We start from the raw sequence: 20,427 nt of genomic DNA on the forward strand, positions 1-20,427 counted from the left end.
TATTATGAGATGTATTAGAATCACTGTTATGACATCCATCCAGTTTACTCTCATGCCACTTTTGGCGAGGGTCAGTCAAGGTGATCTGACGCTTGTCCCAGTGGGCAAGAGATTGGGAGCGTTCAGTCACAAAGCACATAGCAACCAATCAACCTGTTTTGCGGAAGAACCTGGAGAAAACCTATATAGTGAAAGAAAGCCGGAGTCAAAATTTGAACCCTAGTACTGTAAGGCAGGCTTTATAATCACTACCACCGTAGTGCCCCACGTTTTTTTTTACATAACTTAATAGTAGTATGATTCCCCATCCAGAACAATTGACATTTTAGTGAACTAATGGTGCCTGCTGCTATTGTGGAAAGTAACGTAGGTCAGCTGCTTTGGTTTTCGCTTTAAACTGATAATGGCGCCCCTGGTGGTGCATTGTTACAAATATGGACAAACAATTTTACAAGCAAGAAAAACTATAGACTTAATCCTAATTATACATATTTCACTCACCGAGTTAGTGAATATTTTTGTCACATCGTCACAGTTTGAATTAAATTTCAAGCGCTAAAATCATTCAAGACCGGTGAGCTTTAAAACCTTTCTTTCTCAAAATCCATACATGAGGTTCCAGCGGGGAATTGTTAGACACCAAAAGTCTTCAGTTAAAAACGTCAACTTGGTTAAAAATAAATAAATACTTGGACTGCACGTGCAGTAAAAAGGTAATTTACGAAGAAGTAGGACCAACGTCGCAGGAAAATGACGTCACCGTAAGGGGTCCTCCATGAAACGTGTCTCACTCCCATGTGAGTTTATCAACAGCATGATGGCGGCATACATCTGAACGGAAGTTTCGATTTAGGCGATTTTTAGAGCGCGTGTTAGCAATTTAAGGTAATACGTGAATTATTATGCTTTCACTAAAGGTCGCTTTGATTCTGTTGTTCCACGTAGACATTTATTCAGACATACCACATGCTACAATTTATTGAATGAACAATCATGTTGACGCTTGCGATGTTATGATGTAGCCCGGTACTGCGTTAACATCCGCTTAAATCACATTTTACCACTTTATAATTCCTGCTTTTAACTATGCCAATGTAGCAAGACGTACTTTTAAAAATAAATAAGAATTGCCCTTTTTGGAGTGTAGTTTTTTTATGAATATTTGACTGCTTTAACTTTCTCTTTTTTGCTGCTGTTTTTTTCAGTTGTGTCAGATTAATTCCTTGCCCCCTAAAAGCGACAAGAACATTACATAACATGCAATCTGTTAAAGTACCAAAGTGAATGATCAATCTGTTGCTTCCCCAGCAAAACAATGGCAACTGTCCGCAAGAAGGTTGACAACCGCATTCGCGTTCAGATCGAGAATGGAGTCGCCCTGCAGCATCGCACCATGTTTGTCGTGGTGGGAGATCGTGGAAGAGATCAGGTAACATCCTGATCCTTTTAACGAATTTGCTCTTGTTGGCACTGAGCAGAATAGCAATTTATTTGGGTTTATGGTCCAGGTGGTGATTCTGCATCACATGCTGTCCAAAGCAAGCGTCCGAGCACGACCGTCTGTTCTGTGGTGCTACAAAAAAGAACTTGGCTTCAGCAGGTGACAATATGGCTCAGGCACCGCGTCATCACATTATCATCCACCATTTTGGAGGCTACGGCGACTTTTAAGCAAAGACGAACGGTGAAGGCTGTGTTATGGTCAGATTTCTTTGCGAGTGAAATCTTAAAACTGTCAATGGATTGGATCGCTACAAAGTGGAATGGAGTGGAGCTGCGACCTAATATTACATGGACGCGGACCTTCTGCCTCCTTTGTGTGTGCCAGATATTAAAAAAAAATAATGCAAATTATTGCTTAAATAGATTACTTTGACACATTCACTACCGGCCAAGTAAAAAAAAAAAAAGATCTTTGACGTATTTCGCCGTCAATGGCAGTAAATGAGTTAATGCACATGGTAAATAGAAGCTGTGGTGCTTGATTCCTTGTGTTGTGGACTGAACTAGAATGGTTAAAAGTGATTGCTCGCAAACGAGTTCTCTCAGTCTTCAAGCAAGCAGGTAACACATTAAGTCCGTTGTCAACTTTTTTTTTTACCATTGCGATCATGGGAGGTGTTGTTGCACCTCCTAACGCAACAACGGGTCACCATAATTTGGTGAAAAACAAATCAGAGAGAACACTGCGGCAAAGCACGCCTTGTGTGTTGTACAATAATAGCCCGGCCGCCTCCAAAATGGTGGCTACCCCCGCAGTGACGCCAATGATGACGCGCCGTGCATGTCCCCTTTGAACATCCTTCTCTCTTACACCCTCCTTGTTTTGACAATCAAACACCCGCAGCAATCGCAAGAAACGTATGAAGCAACTGCAGAAGAAAATAAAAACGGGCACGCTGAATCTGAATCAGGATGATCCTTTTGAGCTTTTCGTGGCTGCCACGAACATTCGCTACTGTTACTACAATGAAACCCACAAGATACTGGGGAACACTTTTGGCATGTGTGTCTTGCAGGTGAGTTCGTCGGTTTTTACAAACCTTTTCCATATCCAGCATTACCCGATTACCCGTTTTTTTATCTTCTTGCACAGGATTTTGAAGCCCTCACTCCCAACCTCCTAGCCAGAACTGTTGAGACAGTGGAAGGCGGCGGTATTGCAGTCATCCTCTTACGGTCGGTGAACTCCCTCAAGCAGCTCTACACAATGACCATGGTAAGTCTTTCAGTATCTCCACAAAGCAAGTCCGCAAGTCAGAATTGTGCCACTTGCGAGCAATAAAATAATGTGAACTTTACTTCTAGGATGTGCATGCTCGTTACAGAACGGAGGCTCATCAGGATGTGGTTGGAAGGTTTAATGAGAGGTAAATTCTGTTCACGTTGGGGGCCTTTTAGAGCAGCTATTAATCAATAATCCTTTCTTCTTTCCGTAGGTTCATCCTGTCCCTTGCCTCCTGCAAAAACTGTCTCGTCATCGACGACCGACTCAACATCCTGCCCATCTCCAGCCACGTGGCCAACATCAAGCCCGTTCCGCCAAAGACGCAGGTGCACGTGCAGAAAACGTTGTTTGCATTTTTGTTGGCTTTTGGTGGTCTGAAACTAATCATGAGAGCCCTTTCTGCCTCAGGAGGATGGTTTGTCTCCAAAAGAGCAGGAGCTGAAGGACCTCAAGGAGACTCTCCAGGACACTCAGCCAGTGGGTGTGTTGGTGGATAACTGCAAGACCATGGACCAGGTGAAAAAATGTTTTGATTGACAGTTCTGAAGTTGAACACCAAAGTTGTAATAGTTTAGCATTTTGCATTATAGTTCACTTTTTAATTTGTTTGTACTTTTTTTTTTTTCAAAATTAATTTAGTTGGGTTTGAGTTTGTTTGAGTTTAGGTTGTATTAGTTTTATTTATTGTGAGCAACATTAAAAAACATGAGTAGGCAGTTAAGTGGATTGCAAGATAGACATTTATTCGGACCTAAACCAAAATATTTCGCATTTCAACCCCAAAATGTCGTTTTCCAAGTTAATTGACAAAGATGACAACTACGGACATTTTACCGGCATCCCTCATCTATGTTGCTAGTTCAAGAACAGTTTTTTATGAATTGAGGTCATATTAAGAAGATTGCGATTAAACTCGGAATTGTGTCATGATTAAATTAGCGTTGTAGGAATTTGTGGCATTATCTAATGTGTTTTCTTCTCTAGGCCAAGGCCGTGCTGAAGTTCATTGAAGCCATCTCGGAGAAGACCCTGAGAAGCACGGTGGCTCTGACGGCTGCTCGAGGTCGAGGCAAATCTGCCGCGCTGGGGCTGGCTGTTGCTGGAGCTGTGGCCTTTGGGTAGGAAGAAAACGGAATGCGTCTCATGAACGTGCTGAAGAATAAAACAAACGTAACTTCCAGAAGCATCTCTCAGTGTTGTGATGTTTGTTTCCAGCTACTCCAACATCTTTGTAACCTCGCCAAGCCCAGACAATCTCCACACCATGTTTGAGTTCATCTTTAAAGGCTTTGATGCGCTTCAGTATCAGGTAATGAACGCGAGCATCGTGTCGTTTGTTTGTCACGCTCTGCTCCACGCCCTCGTCGTTTCACGTAGGAGCATCTGGACTATGAGATCGTTCAGTCGCTGAATCCAGAGTTCAACAAAGCCGTCGTGAGGGTGAACGTCTTTAAAGAGCACAGACAGACCATTCAGGTAAACGCGCGATGGCCGGTCGGTTTTCAATGTGTGCATTGCTCACGCATACACGCAAAACCTCTTTGTCTGCAGTATATCCATCCTGGTGACGCTGTCAAGCTAGGCCAGGCTGAACTTTTGGTGATCGACGAGGCTGCGGCCATCCCCTTACCTCTAGTCAAGAAGCTGCTGGGACCTTATCTGGTTTTCATGGCCTCCACCATCAACGGGTCGGTACATTTTCACGCAATATGTTGATTATATATTACCCATACCCACTTATTTCAGTTATTTCCTTTTTTTTTTTTCACATTTTTTTCTCCTGACAAATTTATTTATTTATTTCTTTTTTTTTTTTTTTTCATTTGCGTTATCCGGTTTCTAGGTCACGTTCATGTTGGGAGCAGTTTTAAAAGGATTTATTTTGTTCTCTTTTTAATCTCACCAAAAAATGGCATTTGAAAAGCGGTGCATAGACTTTTCATATCCACCGTAGCTACGTGGAAACATTCTCGGCTGACTTCCGTACACTCATTTGGATCTGGATTGGAAAATAAATCACTGCAAATTGCAAGCACAATAATGACCTCATAGTTAAATGACGACCTCGCACAGTTTCAATCAAAGCAGAGTCTTTTGAAAGTTGGATTCTTTGAAGAAAATCATCCCTTGCAATGGATCTTATTAGATGACCAAATGCATCCTTTGATTCCATCTGACGGTGCAGGTATGAAGGCACCGGTCGCTCTCTCTCCCTCAAATTGATCCAGCAGTTGAGGCAGCAGAGTGCAGACAGCCGACAGAACATGTCAGCCGAGAACAGGAGCTCCACCACAGCCAGGCTAGCAGCAGGTACGCACGTCCTGTTCCGTAGCGTTCCCGTCGTAGCGTCTGACTCGTCTGTCGACTCCCCCCCCCGCAGCTCGCTCTCTCCATGAGGCCAGTCTGCACGAGTCCATTCGGTACGCGGCGGGCGACGCAGTGGAGAAGTGGCTCAATGAGCTGCTCTGCCTGGACTGCTTGAACATTCCGAGACTCATCTCCGGTTGTCCTCTTCCACAGACCTGTGACCTGTATCCTTTTTGAAAAAGTTCATATATATTGTGTAGGTGTATATGTCAATGCTTTTTAAATATTTGAACAATTTGTGTCATTGATTATTGGACGATAAAGGCCCCCCGGAAGTGCAAATTGATCACTGCTGAAAAGGACCTTTCACGTTGACTCTCCTCGATTTTGTTTGTTGTCTTCTGGGTCAAACGTTCCTAATTATGATGGCACTTAGTTGACGATATCACGTATTAGAGATTCATTATCCGTTTCACGTCACAGTTGTGGAAAACTTGTTGCCGCCACTACTTGCATGCTTTGGAGACGGAACGAGTGTTTTAAACTTAACCCGCGTTTAGATATTATGTGAACCGAGACACGCTGTTTTGCTACCACAAGGCGTCCGAGGCCTTCCTGCAGAGGTTGATGGCTCTTTACGTGGCGTCCCACTACAAGGTGAGACCTGATGCTGCTTCTCCACTCCTTCATTTGTCCTTCTGTTCATCCGCTGACCTCTTGTGTTCCCCTCCAGAATTCCCCCAACGACTTGCAAATGTTGTCAGACGCGCCGGCACATCACCTCTTCTGTCTTCTGCCACCCGTTCCTCCTACGCAGAACTCGCTGCCTGAGGTCCTCGCCGTGGTCCAGGTAGTAAACATGGAAATGGAGTCGAAAGGCAACATTCAGTGTAAACTATTGAATATGATAACGATGCGACCCGTGTTTAGCATTACGAGTACAATAGTGAAAATACTTGTATTACAATGGGGGGGGCGCCATAAACAGTTTTTTTAATTTTATATTTCCCCCCACGCACACTTTCCCCTGCTTTACATCTTTGTGCATGTTCTTTTATTTTCTGGGCTTGTGCAGGTGTGTCTGGAAGGCGAAATATCACGACAGTCCATCCTCAACAGCCTTTCTAAAGGGAAGAAAGCCTCAGGTGACCTTATTCCATGGACCGTGTCTGAACAGGTGCTCGTATATTCATAAAATCGTCTTGAGTTTTGAATTTGTCTCATTGAGCCTTTTTGCCTACAGTTCCAAGATATGGAGTTTGGCAGCCTTTCCGGAGGCAGAGTGGTGCGAATCGCAGTAAATCCAGATTATCAAGGGGTAAGAGGATACAAAATTTGGATCCAGTCTTCTTTATATTTTCCATAGCAAAGGTGGGCAAGCTTCAGTGCTCAAGGACACCAACGAGATAGCTAGCCAAGTATAATTATGTATCGCCATATTTCCTGGACTGGCGCACCTGTATATAAGCCGCAGCAACCCCCCTTGGAGGAGAAGAAGGAAAAAAAATAAATAAATATATATATATATATATAAAAAATGTTGTTTACTGCATGTACAGAACGATTTTGTACTATGAATGCACATAAAGGTCCATAAACAGATTGTTAAAAAATTGCCTTTTAACACTGCAACAACTTTGCTAATTAAAACAGAACAGATCCTAGAGAAAAAAAATCTCGATTTTTAAAGTGTATTTTCCGAACTATAGAGCGCACCGTTCTATTAACCGCGTGGTTCAAAATCTAGGGAAAAGGTTGCGCCTTATAGTCCAGAAAATACGGTACTTCTTTTCACATTTTTATCTGACACAGAACAACGAAAGCTGTTCCTGCAGGTGCGGCAATACTTTGGTCCCGGCAGCGTATGTAACCTGAAGTCCTTTCTGCCCAACAGATGGGTTACGGCTCACGGGTGCTCCAGCTGCTGCAGATGTACTACGAGGGCAAGTTCCCCACCGTGGATGAGAGCTCAGCGCCGCAGCACAATGAAATCACGACCGTCAGCAGTGAGGTATTTCTGTTAAATAGATTCCAAGTTTGAAACGTCCCCTAATTTTGCAACCCCGGTGATGAATTGACACCCGAACGGTACGGTACGTATGTCGTCTCAGGCCGTCACGCTACTGGAGGAGGTGGTGACGCCTCGCAAGGAGCTCCCGCCGCTGCTGTTGAAGCTGAGCGAGAGGCGAGCCGAACGACTCGACTACTTGGGGGTCTCCTACGGGCTCACGGCTCAGCTGCTCAAGTGAGGACACTTCAGTGCGGGAGACGTACAGCAAGGTCAAACGTTGTTCTTGAGTGAAAGATGTTTTTATTCAATCTGGCAGATTCTGGAAGAAAGCGGGTTATACTCCGGTCTACTTGAGACAAACGCCTGTAAGTATGGAAGAACTCAACTTTAATGGGCACAGCTGCATGCAAGGTGCTGTATAGAAAATAACAATCAGAAACATGAAAACAATTCTATCAGTCAATAATTAATCAACAGTATGCAATTTGTTTTTTTTTATTATGGTATGTGACAGAATAAATCCCAAATTGAGCCAAATTGATGGGAAAACCATTTTATTCATCCAGTTTTAGGGGTGGCCAGTGACAGACAAGGCTCTGTCCCAGAATAGCCACATGTATTTTTTTATTTTATTTTTGGATAAGCTATATGCTATAACTAAGTATAAAGTCATTTTAGGTGTGTTATTTTATTTTTTTTTGGCGGAGGGGGGGGGGCATTGGGGAACTTACGGTCATAAGACGCGCTGCATCAAAGGGCGCAACACCAGTTGAGGGTGCTATTTCCGTATTTAATGCATATACTAGGCGCCGCTAGTTCAACTGCCTCGCGCTAGCTTCTCGCGCAACTGCTAGCGCGAGGCGCGCTAGCGCAACTACCTCGCGCTCCTCGCGCTAGCAGCCGCAACTGCCCCCGCTGCGAGCTCGGCTGCTCGCGCTAGCTAGTGCCAGCTCACCAGGACTCCATCCCCTAAGAGATCGTTGCCAGAGGTATCACCCCATTTCAATGACAGATGTCATGAAACTATTCGGAATTATTGCCAATAACAATGACTCTAACCAATATAAGGTGTCTTGGCAATAGTCTACTAGACAACGTCAGGGGAGGGACTTCACTGGTCACCACACTCCTTAGAGTCACGGTTTAAAAAAAAAACTCAGCAAACAATGAAACAAAGAAATAAGATTAACACAAAACATGTATCTCACATGCCATCTATATACCCAAAAGAAATAAAAATAACACAAAAAGATTAGAGCAATGGCTTCTTGGGAGCCACTCAGACTCAGCCAATCACATGGCTGTTTAGAGAGATGTGCTGCTTTGGGCTTTTGGCAGTCTGTTGTCTAAACCTGGGACGTTTCTTGCTTGCAATAACATAAATGATAAGAGACTACAACATTGTGGACAGCTGCCCTTTTGTCCAGCTTTCTCCTACACCATCACCCAAACACCATCGTCACATAATGTATAAGTCTCAGTTTCCGTGAGGTATTTTTGCTTCAAGAAGAGGTCTTATTGTTATTATTAGGTTGTTTTTTTGTTGTTTTTTTTTTTCCCTAGAAAAAAACAATTGAATATGAGAATAAAAACACATTAACTTTTTGACTATATTCAAAAATACCTGTATAATGTTTTTATTTATTTTATTCTTTTTATATTTAGGGTGAAAAAAGTGAGAGGGGCAGGCAATATATTTTGTTTGTTGTATGATCACGCACATTTGTGCTTTGGCAGAACGACCTGACCGGAGAGCACTCGTGTGTGATGGTGAAGGTGCTGCACAGTGAGGAGCAGCAAAGCCAATGGTTGTCTGCATTCTGGAAAGGTGAACGTCCTCACCACTTTTCTGATCGTCTCATTCTACAACCCCACCGAGCCTTGTTGCACCCTTCAGATTTCCGGCGGCGCTTCCTGTCCCTGCTCTCCTACCAGTTCAGCAGCTTCCCGCCAGGCTTGGCTCTCAGCATCCTGCAGAATAAGAGCACCAAGGAGGCCGCGAGTGGTACGTGGACACCGAATCGCTCCTCTGAGGCGTCTCACAGCTCACTCGTCTTTGCTCCTTGCAGTTATGAGTGCGTCAGAGCTGGCGGTCCATTTCAGCCCGTACGACCTCAAGCGTCTGGAATTGTACTCTCGGAGCATGGTGGACTACCACCTCATCATGGACCTCGTCCCAACCGTGGCACGCTTGTTCTTCCTCAAGGAGCTGGGTGATTTCTCTCTGTCAGCGGCGCAGTGTGTAAGTCACCTTCGCTATTCATCAATTAAACTCCAGTATTTGTGTTTTTTGAGTGAAACCCCTCTGAAGCTACTCGCGGGAAACGGTTTGCATTTTTTATGCTTGTTCTGTGAAGTCCTAAAATGGCGTCCAAGCCGTGTCTAAAAAGGAAAGTGTTTTCCAGGCAATGCTCTTGGGTATCGGATTGCAACACAAATCGGTGGATCAGCTGGAGAAGGAGGTGGAACTCCCGAGCTCGCAGCTCATGGGCCTCTTCAACCGCCTCGTGCGCAAATTTGTGCAAGTATGTTCACACCCGTCGCTACTAAACGGACGGCCATTGTTGGCACTTATCGAATAGGCCAAAATTGTCTCATTTCTTTTCTTCCACACATTACAACGTTAGACCAAATGAATGTATTTGTTAAAACCCATTTTATTCATTATATATTTTTAAAATGTGTACGCTAACTTATTGGTTAAGGGAATTTTATTCTGCCAAATATCGGAATTGGCATTGGCCTAAAAAAAAGTAAAAAATCTATATTGGTCAGTCACTGGTTCTTCAGTCTGATAATCCACAAAGGTCTAAAACTCACAACAAATACTTTTTTGGGGGTTGACTTCCCCTTGAAGTTCTTAATTAATTAATTAATTAATCTCATTGATGATGGTTTATTTACGTGGAACAATTTAACTACTGAATTCCGATATGTGATATATTCAGTTGTAGTGTTATGCTTGAATGTTGGCGCTTCATGATCCTCTCCATTGAGACACACCTTGTATGTTGTAGATTTTTACCAGCATCCAAGAAAGGGCCATCGAAGCAGAGATGGCAACAACTAAAGAAGTCACCATGGAGCCGACTGTCCGAAGTCTTCAGGATGATCTGGTATGACCATTCTCATAAAGCCTCACCAACATATTTAGTTGCTCCTCTGTTTTACAAGTTGAAACCTGCTGCCTATCACTAACGCCACAATTGCCACAATTCACCTCTAATTTCCACATTTCTCGACCAATTCAAAACTATCAAAGGTTTGAAAAATAAATGTGTCCAGAATTTAAAAATAAAAGTCCAGAGTTAAAATAATTATTACTATTCAAACTTCTCATAATTTCAAAATAAAATCCCCAAATTATTGTATTTTTTTTTTATATTTGCCTCTAATTTAAAAATTTCTCGACAGGTCTAAACCATTCCCACTTCCATTGTTTCCATTTTTTCCAAATTTCAAAATTAAAAGCCCAGAATTAAAATTTGGTAAGTTTCACTTTTTTTTATTTTTTTTTATAATTTCTACACATTTTTTGACGATTTGAACCATTCCAACTTTAATCTGTTCTGTAAATAAAATCCCGAAGTTAACAGTTCGGAGGGGTTTACATCTAATTTTCACACTTTTGGACTGACTAAACTGTTCCAACGTTAGTTATCGCATTACTATTTTATTTCTTTTTTTTTTTTTTTTCAAAATAAAATTCTGAGGGGACAAACAATGCACATTCACACCTGAGGACAATTTAGAGCAGGTGTTCAGGGGACACATTTGATTTTGAAAAAGGACAGATGGGGCAAGTCTATTTTTAGGTTGCCCAAAAAAGTAAAAATATGTCAAATCTATTTTAATAATTTTTTTTTTTAAAAGTCCAATTGTTTCTGCAATTATTTTATTTATCTCCAACAAATCGACGGGGCAATTAATTCATTCAAATCAATTCATTGTAAATGAATGCTGAGACAACCAAAAGTGAAGATTGTTTCCTCTTTGGTTAGAATGAGGCGGCTAAGGAGTTTGAGGAAAAACACAAGCAGGATAAAGAGCGAGTAAAGGAACTTGACCTGGAAGAGTAAGTACGCCACATCTCAGCATTAGCAACAAATGACCTGTTTGATATTGATCTCAAATGTGATGTAATTCTTTGCAATTTCAGATACAAGATATGCGGCCATGACGACGATTGGGACGAGGTGCTGAAGAATGCTGGAAACACGGCGATAGTCAGCATTAAAAGGTGACGTAAAGAAAGGCCCGTCCTCTCCACTGCGAAGGCAGCATTTGCACGGCATGGCTCACGTGACACCAGTCAAATGTGCGTCGTGGCAGCATGAATGCGATCAATCTGATTTCCTCAAATTGGTTGTCTGCCAATGCGACGTCAGTGTAAACCTTTTGGATATCTTGTCGATGTGACATGATCGAAATAGTGATCTCCGTTAATCATGCGTTACGTTCCAGATCCTCCCGAGAGAGGTGACAATATATATAAATATAGAAAAAAGATCAGATAGTTTAAGTCTTGAAATACTTCTCCCACACTCTTGAAACATAAATGACTAGTTAAGGTTTAAAATTTGGGTTAGGACTTCAAAAAAGGGTGAAGGTTTCAAAGTAGAATGAGGGTTACAAAGTAGGGTTTCAAACGAGGGTTATGTTTTAAATTAGAGTTAGGGTTGCAAACTATGTTTTAAAACTAGGAATAGGGTTACAAATTAGTTTCAAATAGGTTTAGGGTTTCAAAGTCGGGTATCAAACTATGGTTAAGGTTTTAAATTGGGGTTTTGGTTTGAAAAGTAGGGTTTTACAACCAAGGTTAGGGTTGCACAGTAGAATTGCAAACAACAGTTAAGGTTTCAAATTAGGGTTAGGGTTTCAAAAATGGGCAAAAGTTTCAGAGTAGGGTTAAAAACCAAGGGTAGGGTTTCAAAGTAGGTTTGCTAACTACAGTTAAGGTTTTTAAATTAGGGTTAGTGTTTCGTAAAAGGTCTTAAATCCTTCGTTAGGGTTTCAAAGTAGGGTTGCAAAAATATTTTAATTTAATGAGTTGTAATGTACAGTGTTGTTTTCGTCAACGATGACGATGAAAATATTTCATTAACACCCCTTTTTTAATGACGATAAGCCGATGATGAATAAATTTACGAAAACTAGACTAAAACCTTTTTTGCGTTTCCGTCGACTAAAACCTTTTTTAGTTTTCGTTGACTTTTTGTCGACTAAAACTGTCACGAATAGAAATGACTGAATGTGAAAAAAACTAATAAACATTTTCGTCCACACGATTAAGACTAAGACTAAATCTAAAATGCCCGCCAAAAACAACACTGGTAATGTATGTCCGTTATCATTCAATAAGGAAAATAATTGCTGATGATGGGGCCAGTCGAGTACGTGGTTACACTGAAAAGAAAAGGAAAAAAAAATCTGAACTAGACATTGAAATTGGAAAGCACTTGAACCTGCGAAGGAGTTGCAGCCTAATTCATGTCGGCGCTTTTCAATCTGTTCCCAACAGTGACAAGAAGAGGAAACTCGATACAGGAAAGGACGTGGTGAGCAATGGCGATCTTCAGCACGGGAAGAAAAAGAAGGACATGCAGCACGGAAAGTTTAAGAAGAAGGACAAACATGGCAAATTTGGAAAGAAGATGAAGTGAATTTGGCATGTTGTGAAAAGGACTGAGATGTTACTTTTTTTTTTTAATTGAATGCAAGAAATGGACGAGACCATTTGACATTTTTTTTTATCATTAATTTCGCAGAAATCATGAATTTGTGTGCTATATACATACAAATATATAGGCATGACTGCAGTGTCTCATCACTTATGGTTTAAAGTTGTGCACTTCAGCACAGTGTCAAACACAACAGTGTCAAGTGTTTTCACTTTTTGTAATGTTACGATTGCTACAAAGATTTAGAAGATATAAAAAGTAGGTAGTTTTCTCTAAAGTGAGGTAAGCGGTTGGCCAACCCTGTCATTTGAGCACATGCGGTTGTAATTGAGTCCACTTGTGCTTCAGCTGTTGCTTGACGACATCCGCCGCGAAGATGAAGTCGATGGCCTGCCGGGAGAGCTTCAACACAGCCTTGTGATCCAGACCGAACGTGGACGCCACCAGCTGGTATTCCCGAGACAAGTCTGTACTGAACACGCCCTTGTCGTCAGTCTGCCGGAGGACAAAGCATCAAAATATTCTTTACAATGCTCCATTATGCAATGAATTGTCTTCAGATAAATGTGCATCACATGTGCTCTGAGTAGAAATATTTAATTTGAAGATTACACTGGCTGTCAAAGAATCCCCCGCACTCTTTCACCTTTCCGAGCGACATGCGCAACGTGGAGCTCTATTGTAGTGATGGGAAAATTAAGCTTCATGAAGACTTGTGATATTTTGTAACTCCTCTAGATGGTGCGCTTGGTTTAAAAATAAATGATTCCACTGCATCCATACACCGGCCGGCAAATTCTTTATGTGCGCACACTCATGGCAGACAATGAGGCGCTCTACAGTGGCCACACCAGTTAACTCTGAAGGAAAGCTGCGTTTTCAGGTCTTGGCTCGTTAACTGAATAATTATAAACAGTTTGATGCTCTTTTCGCCACACCTGAGTAAAAATAATCTCCGTCTTTGCAAGTTTCCAGCAATTACCTTCAAACCTGCACAATGTCAAGACAAATCTCCGAATTCACTTCACAGGGTCTTTAAATGTAAATTTGAGTTGTATAAAAATCAGACAGAATATCATTCTTGTAAGGTTAAAGAAAATCTTCCAAGGGAAAAAAGTCTTCTATAAAAAACATTTTAACTGGTGAATGTTAAAAGGTATGCATGTATATTTTGTAATTGTAGAAATGTTGCTTTGCATGTGCAAAACATGCTGTATTCATTTCTGAAGCAGTCTGAATTTGTTTGAAAGGTTCTTATGTGCAAAACAAAATCTATTAGTACGTGAATGTTTTGTTTTTGCAAAACACTAAATTTCTTTGGGAATTATTGTGTGAGTGTAATTGTTTTGTGCATTTGTTAAGTTTTGACACGATTTTAACTCCATATTATTCCTTTTATGGATTTAAACAAGAAAAAAAATGGCTGCTTACACAAAACAACAAGGTGACGTGTTGCTACATTCAGAGATTAATATGAACTGCTTTGCATAAAGGTTGTGACCATTAAAAGTCAAAAAGACAAGACGAAGACCAGGGAGGAGTCTGCGTCAAGCAACTGTTCCAAAAACTTACACAAATGACGCTTGGGTGGCCCAACTGGTACCAGTACTTGAAGTGATGCTCGGAGTAACACGGGACAGTTTGTCCTTTGACGTTTGATGTCAAGCAAAGCTCTGGCAGGGGAAAAATGACGACACACGCACAAGCAAGTCAGTTGAGTTTGTTATTTGACGTTTGCTGAACTAGAACACATTTGGTCCAAACGAGTAAGACAATTCAGAGTACTAGTACTCGTCTTTTTTTTTCACTATTGTAAGACATTTCGTTGGTATCGTAGAAGGACTACTTGTTACAAATGAGGAACTTGAAGATTCAATGGTCACCTCTGCCTTACCTAAAGGGATCTTATTCTTCACCACTTTGTCAACGAGGCTCTGCGATCCGCCGACGTCAGGATGCAGGAAGGTGCCGTGGCCGATCCGGTCCGGCGGCAGATTGAGCAGCAGCTCCGATTCCTCCAACTGAGACGGCACCTGCGACAATTCATTTCCACGTATCAGCATTTCTCCTACCCCAAAGGCACACTTCATAAGATACACTGCGCCACGATGATATTTTGTGACTGTGTGCAGAATTAATGCAAAGTTATCGCTCAAGCACCGTTTTCAGTTTAAACCGAATCCTACTTACATAAACCCGGATTGTAGCATGACTCGATGATTGTGTGCATTCAGAAGACAAGGTTTGTGTGGGTGTAGTCTGCAGTGGTGTAGGAATGCACTCCACCACACTGCGAGTCGTTCCTAACTTTTTGGTTGCCATGAATCTCAATTGGCAGACGTTCCTAATGTTGTGGCCCGCAAGTGCATGTTTGAAAGTCTTACTTCAGAAAGGTGCAGCGATAACTTGAGTCCGCTGTTCCTGGCTCGCTGTAAAGCAGGAAGCAGATCTTTGCCGTGGCCCACCTGAAAACGACATCAATTTATTGAATGGAGCGACTTGGAATGGGCATTACACTACTGGAAAAATTAACCAGTCATTTCTTTCTTCATTTTTTTTTTTAATATTTAATTTGACCTATTCACTTACTGAGTATTGTAGTCATGGAAATATCAAGCTGCTTGAAGATGGTTTAAAGCTTTTACCTTTTACCTGCTTGTCTATAGTTTTCTTCGTCTTTTTCATTTTTTCTTGGGCTACCATTGTACATGTGTCTATTTTTTTTAAATAATAACAACAATGAAAAAGCATTGGTTCATTTTCATTAAATTTGTCTTAGTTCTGAATTTCGTAAGGATCAAGTTATTACAGTGACCCCTGAGAGTTTTTCTTTTATTAACAGGCATCGCAACAATTTTGTGTCTCTTAGTTGTCACGTAAAGACGACTGTGAAAACACAGTTAAATGGCTTGCGTACCGTCGGATTTCCACTGAGATCGAGTCCAACCACCAGTCCGTCAGTGGACAGCATGTACTCTTCAGTCAGCTTCACCGTTTCCATGGCAACCTCAATCCCATTCCTGCGATCGATGGCTACTAGGAACCTACAGTAGAAATACTGACCACTGCAAGCATCTTTCTTCACTGCAGGATTGGCATCGTGTGCCTACCTGACATCAATGTCCACCTCTTCCTCTTTACACTGCTGGATGGCTTTTATGACAGTGTCCACGTAGCTCTTTTTGGTCAATCCTAAAAAAAATGACAAGGCATGAGAAACATCTTAATTCTAATGGATGAGTATAAACTATCCAGTTAATATCTCAAACCTGTTTTCTTCTCCTCCCTTGGTGTACTCCTAAGCTCCAAATATTTGACACCGTCAGCAGCGAACTCCTTGATTACATCTGTGGCCACCTAGAATGAAAGATCAAACCTTTCCACGGAGCTTATGGAAATCGTTTTGAAAATCTCACTATTTGTTATCACCATCAGGATGTCCTCCTCCGTGTCCACCAACTGATGAATGACCTTAAACACCTCAAAGCACCTGGAGCACGACACTTTTGAGTCATCGCCGCTGCGATCAAATGTGGATTACAGCGCACACTAGTGGTCTACGTACTCATTCAGCGTTCTCTGTTGACCTTTGTCGATGGCCGTCATGTGGTGTTCGATGTTAAGATGTGGCTTTCGCTTAATGAGCTTCTCCATGGTCTGGAAGCTCACCGAGCCGTTGAGGTGAGCGTGCAGCTCCTGGCGGGAAAAAGAAATACATCTGGATTACCTTAAGGCGTTCAAATACCATCTTTAAAAATAACTGGACGATAAATTTGACTTACCACTTTTGGCAGATCCCGATAAAAGGCATCGTCGTTCTTGTCCATCGTCAAAAGAACATATATATATCGACGGGTTTTTAAGCTATGAAAGGTTTAGTGTCTAGAAGACGACTGCCCTGTCTGTGTTTTCAGGAATTATTTGACAGTGACACACAACGAGGTGCAGCAAACAAATAAGTCCGCGGTGGTAGAGAGGAATGTTCCTTATGGATTTATTTTAAAGTGTTTATAAAACGCACACGTGAAACTATGTAACCATAAACAGAGTATAATCATTTTACATTGAGATTTATAACAGATTGTTCATATTCAGATGACTAAAAATTTAAATCAGTATTATGATGAAAGATCCATCAATCCAACTACAAGAGCACTTTGGTTGAAGAGGAGCTGGAGCCTATCACAGGTGACTGACCGAGGAGGGGGGTACAACCCTTAAATGGTCGCCAGCCAATCACAATCAAAAGACAAAAAATATGTATTATTGTTAACTGTTCTGTCAAGCTTTGTGATGTTTTTTTTTTTTAAGTATGAAAGGTAGATTGATCGATTGATTGAATGAATGTTTTTCCCCACCCATATTAGAGACCAAGATAAAAGGCCAAGGCACATTACCTGTACGTATATCTGTTTGTTTTTTCAGATAAGTGAAAAATCATATCTGAGGTTGTGGCTGACAAATAGTAGCCACTCTTTCAAGAGTTTAAAAGTTGGCCGAGATTCAGGGTCCAACTTCCAGCAGCAATTCATGATGTCATAAAGAGCTTCAGGACATCCAACTGGAGAAGGCATTCGGTATCCACGCTCCAACATACCCGCCATTTTTTCTGTTTCCTACACAGTGGAAACAAGAATGTTAATAAGCTTTTAACACTCACATGAATACAACAGTATTCAATTAAATCTCAATTCATCAACTCTTTATCCAAGTGAAAGTTTCCTGTCGTCGTATTCCGTTCACTTACAATTCTCAAGTAAGGACTTTGACCAAAGGAATAAATCTCCCAAAGCAAGACACCATAACTCCAAACATCGCATTTAGTGGAGAGTTTCTTTTGCGAAAGAAACAAAAAAGTACTGTTGAAGATGACTTTCAGCATTTGCTGAATAAAACAAACTTTGTTGTACTTTTGTGTGGGTACCTTTTGTTTGAGGGCTTCAGGTGCCGTCCACTTGACTGGCAGCTTTTTAGTATCCGCAACAGAAGACACCTTCTTGGTCAAACCAAAGTCACTGACTTTAGCGATGAGGTCCTCTGATAACAGAACATTACGGGCTGCAAGGTCTCGGTGGACAATGTTATTGGCCTCCAAATACACCATGGCCTCGCAGACACTTGCGATCGCAAAGAATAGCGGAGCGACTTGCCTGTGAACGTTCCCCTTCCAATTATCTTCTGCGACTTCAGGTGCTTTCTGTTCTTCACCCAGCCACCTGTTAGTGGGTCAAAAAAAGTTGGATTCCTCATACTACTGCGAGTCTATGTACAATTTAAAAGCACTCAGATGAGCCTCGCCTCTCAAAAACTCCTCTTGGACAGCCATCACGTTCGGCTCCAATTTGGGCTCGATGAGACGAGACAAAATCCCATCAGCTTTTCTTTTGTAGTGCTGTGGGAAAGAAAAAGTAGACAGGTGTGACACTGATTTGGTCGCCATGTGCATGTCGGATGTTGCTCACGGTGGTGCAAGTCATGCTCAGGCAGTTGGTCGAAATGATGGAAGGCCCATTTTCGGTTGTACCTCAACAAACTGGATGAGGTTGTCAAAGTACACTTCCTGGTCAATGGTAAGCTGGCCGTTGCCGTATTTAATGTGGTAGTGTTCCACCGTGTCGTCGGAGCTTAAACACAGTGTGTAGTCCCCCGGATAGTTGGTGCTCTCTCTCACCAGGAATAGACCCATCTCTGGTGGGTAGAGCAAGCGCTCGGCCTGGAGCCGTGTTATTTTGCCATGAAACCATCTGCAATGACAATGATTTCATCGAGATAATATGAATATAGAATAGAGTCGTATTTGTATGGGCACACGGTAAAGTGCAGACGCAAGAACAACGAAATTTGTTGGCTGTTTACATTAACCTTTCGACACCAGGAGCAAACCGAATTTGTGCGCTCGCGGCATAAGATTCAACTCGCAATTTTCCACAGATGACTCGTTGAGGTGGCTTTTTTGAATGCGGCTGATGGGAACCGCCCCTTCACAACCTTCTTCATTTTTAGCTATACACCACTCTGGATCCTACACAATAACAAGCCAATAGTGTCTGTTAACCAATGAGTAGTTTTTCTTTCAAAAAAACACACACACTTACAGAACAAGCCTTACCTCTGTCGCCGCAATGACAATCAACAGATCTCCTTCGTTAAAGGATAGGTGATGTTCTAATGAACTTTTGAAGCTGAATCTGGCCACACACGCTGTACCTTCGGGCCATGGAGTCTATCGGGAATCATGCACATCAAAACGTGGGATCATTTTTGAGTGTGTGCTCATCATTGCATGCTGCTGCAGTGAGTTTTTCACCTCTGCCATAGGACAACAGAAATCCACTTGATTGTGAAATGATATTTCCTGCCTGCAAACATTACAACATATAAGGAACAATCAGACAGTCATGAGCAAAATGATATTTTTTTTTAGATGAGATGCTCCCTAGGGATGAGCTGCAGCTTTCTGCACTATGGGTACAATTATCCATCCATCCATTTATGTTCTATACACCTTATCCTCCTCCTGGTGAACTTGAGTTTATCCCAAGCACAAGGAAGGTCAGAGCTTGAATTTGAACAGTCAACTTCAGAAATGTGAGGCATATAAACTAACCATTGTGTAATATTAACAATTATTCAATCAGTTATCGTGGGGTAGCATACCATCAGAATATAAACAAGCGGGATTAAATTCCAGCACAGTGGTCATTATTATATAAACGTAATTAATTCTAATTTCCGTGCTGTTGATCTCAACTGATCTTTTTTTTAAATTTCATTTTAATTAGCTTTCTGGGTTGTAAATCGCCTTGCGAACATTTCAGGTCAAATTTCCACCGAATAACATACTACAGAGCTAACTGAGACAGTCACATCAGACTTCTAATACAGTATATGGATATATTTGTGATCATTGCAGCCTGCAGTTTACTTTCAAATCTATTTTACTGGGTAATATCCAAAGACTACAAATATCTACTTCTTTGTATAGTTTCATTATTTAAGCACGATCATTTTTTTTTCATAAGTACCTTAAGACTTGTCACATCGCACAAGGATGTCTTCAGATGCCTGATGTGCACTTGTGGTTTCAAGATTATATCTTCAACCGGCTGCCGACCCCACACAGATGCTAAAAGCACAGGAAGCAGGAAGGAAGACCAAACTTATTACAAAAAGAAAAGAAAAGAAATGATGACACTAAAATAAAAAATTAAATACCTAAAATAAAAAGAAAAGAAAAAGAAAGATCTAAAGGCTTCAAAATGCTCTAAAATAAACAATTACTGCACCTGAAAGCAGATGAAGGTGACACCGAGCATCATACAGCAACTTCTAATAATTTCAAAGTCCAAAATCACCCCAAAGTCCTGACAGGGAAATGTCGCAGGTATCTCCGAAAGTCTATGAAATGTGTCGGGGCGCGGAGCCTTTAACACGTACAAACCCATTGGAGGTATGAAGTGGAACAAAAATGACTCTGGCATGAAGAAAATCTTGTCGACAAAAAGCAGGCACGGCACTTCTCTGGGTGGTATATTCATAGCAAAGTATGTCACCCTGACTAGGATTACCAGTTAGAAAAAAAAAAACATTATTCACACCTTCTCCCGCCTTGATTTGGCGTTACGCATGCGCAGTACGAGTAGCGTAACACATTCAAGTGGCTGCCTGTCAACATCTAAAGAGTACATAGTGCGTTTTAA

The 20,427-nt window shown here is 41.5% G+C and overlaps 3 protein-coding genes and 1 long non-coding RNA gene across 5 annotated transcripts; 1 reads left to right on the forward strand and 3 right to left on the reverse strand.

Moving 5' to 3' along the window:
* The first annotated feature begins 696 nt into the window (after window positions 1-696).
* nat10 (N-acetyltransferase 10) lies at window positions 697-12,995 on the forward strand. 2 transcript variants are annotated; one of them, XM_088298341.1, is made up of 29 exons: window positions 697-797; window positions 1,309-1,429; window positions 1,509-1,600; window positions 2,348-2,519; window positions 2,597-2,719; window positions 2,809-2,870; window positions 2,940-3,054; window positions 3,137-3,244; window positions 3,713-3,846; window positions 3,944-4,037; window positions 4,106-4,204; window positions 4,280-4,416; window positions 4,914-5,038; window positions 5,109-5,259; window positions 5,596-5,692; window positions 5,769-5,885; window positions 6,111-6,212; window positions 6,279-6,353; window positions 6,930-7,046; window positions 7,147-7,280; window positions 7,363-7,411; window positions 8,784-8,874; window positions 8,944-9,051; window positions 9,116-9,288; window positions 9,452-9,571; window positions 10,064-10,162; window positions 11,048-11,121; window positions 11,206-11,286; window positions 12,568-12,995. In XM_088298341.1, the coding sequence occupies exons 2-29, from the start codon at window positions 1,316-1,318 to the stop codon at window positions 12,707-12,709; spliced, it is 3,105 nt and encodes a 1,034-aa protein (XP_088154467.1). In that variant the 5' UTR covers window positions 697-797; window positions 1,309-1,315; the 3' UTR covers window positions 12,710-12,995. The 2 variants fall into 2 exon arrangements, with proteins under 2 accessions (XP_088154467.1, XP_088154466.1); XM_088298340.1 differs by having other exon boundaries at window positions 761-885.
* Window positions 12,996-12,999: 4 nt separating this feature from the next.
* On the reverse strand, window positions 13,000-16,777 carry mapda (N6-Methyl-AMP deaminase). The gene is made up of 10 exons (XM_088298343.1): window positions 16,510-16,777; window positions 16,293-16,423; window positions 16,157-16,217; window positions 15,997-16,084; window positions 15,838-15,919; window positions 15,645-15,771; window positions 15,112-15,192; window positions 14,622-14,760; window positions 14,300-14,400; window positions 13,000-13,222 (listed from the first exon to the last, which is right to left on the reverse strand). Exons 1-10 carry the CDS (start codon window positions 16,552-16,554, stop codon window positions 13,031-13,033), a joined length of 1,047 nt encoding a protein of 348 aa, XP_088154469.1. The 5' UTR covers window positions 16,555-16,777; the 3' UTR covers window positions 13,000-13,030.
* A 209-nt stretch (window positions 16,778-16,986) lies between these two features.
* LOC148334972 (tyrosine-protein kinase CSK-like) lies at window positions 16,987-18,945 on the reverse strand. The gene is made up of 6 exons (XM_088298062.1): window positions 18,935-18,945; window positions 18,252-18,471; window positions 17,998-18,119; window positions 17,652-17,943; window positions 17,475-17,561; window positions 16,987-17,343 (listed from the first exon to the last, which is right to left on the reverse strand). Exons 1-6 carry the CDS (start codon window positions 18,943-18,945, stop codon window positions 17,149-17,151), a joined length of 927 nt encoding a protein of 308 aa, XP_088154188.1. The 3' UTR covers window positions 16,987-17,148.
* Window positions 18,946-19,042: 97 nt separating this feature from the next.
* On the reverse strand, window positions 19,043-20,271 carry LOC148334973 (uncharacterized). The gene is made up of 3 exons (XR_015844060.1): window positions 20,014-20,271; window positions 19,753-19,853; window positions 19,043-19,086 (listed from the first exon to the last, which is right to left on the reverse strand). It is a non-coding gene; the product is annotated as an uncharacterized LOC148334973 (long non-coding RNA).
* Between the last annotated feature and the right edge of the window lie 156 nt (window positions 20,272-20,427).

Source organism: Idiotropiscis lumnitzeri, chromosome 6 (genome assembly GCF_059441095.1).
Source record: "Idiotropiscis lumnitzeri isolate Australia: NSW breed Sydney's pygmy pipehorse chromosome 6, RoL_Ilum_1.0, whole genome shotgun sequence".
NCBI classification, from domain to species: Eukaryota; Metazoa; Chordata; class Actinopteri; order Syngnathiformes; family Syngnathidae; genus Idiotropiscis; species Idiotropiscis lumnitzeri.

Excerpts from the sequence above, each read along its gene's own strand:
- nat10 (XM_088298341.1), top strand. The coding sequence starts at position 1,316 with ATGGCAACTGTCCGCAAGAAGGTTGACAACCGCATTCGCGTTCAGATC. Across the intron at positions 1,430-1,508 it reads GAGATCGTGGAAGAGATCAG|GTGGTGATTCTGCATCACAT; the intron begins GTAACATCCTGA and ends TTTATGGTCCAG. Across the intron at positions 2,720-2,808 it reads AGCTCTACACAATGACCATG|GATGTGCATGCTCGTTACAG; the intron begins GTAAGTCTTTCA and ends CTTTACTTCTAG.
- mapda (XM_088298343.1), bottom strand. The coding sequence starts at position 16,554 with ATGGACAAGAACGACGATGCCTTTTATCGGGATCTGCCAAAAGTG. Across the intron at positions 15,772-15,837 it reads GAGGTGGACATTGATGTCAG|GTTCCTAGTAGCCATCGATC; the intron begins GTAGGCACACGA and ends TTTCTACTGTAG. Across the intron at positions 14,761-15,111 it reads TATCGCTGCACCTTTCTGAA|GTGCCGTCTCAGTTGGAGGA; the intron begins GTAAGACTTTCA and ends GAATTGTCGCAG.
- LOC148334972 (XM_088298062.1), bottom strand. Across the intron at positions 18,120-18,251 it reads ACCTCATCCAGTTTGTTGAG|CACTACAAAAGAAAAGCTGA; the intron begins GTACAACCGAAA and ends TCTTTCCCACAG. Across the intron at positions 17,344-17,474 it reads AAAGTCCTTACTTGAGAATT|GAAACAGAAAAAATGGCGGG; the intron begins GTAAGTGAACGG and ends TCCACTGTGTAG.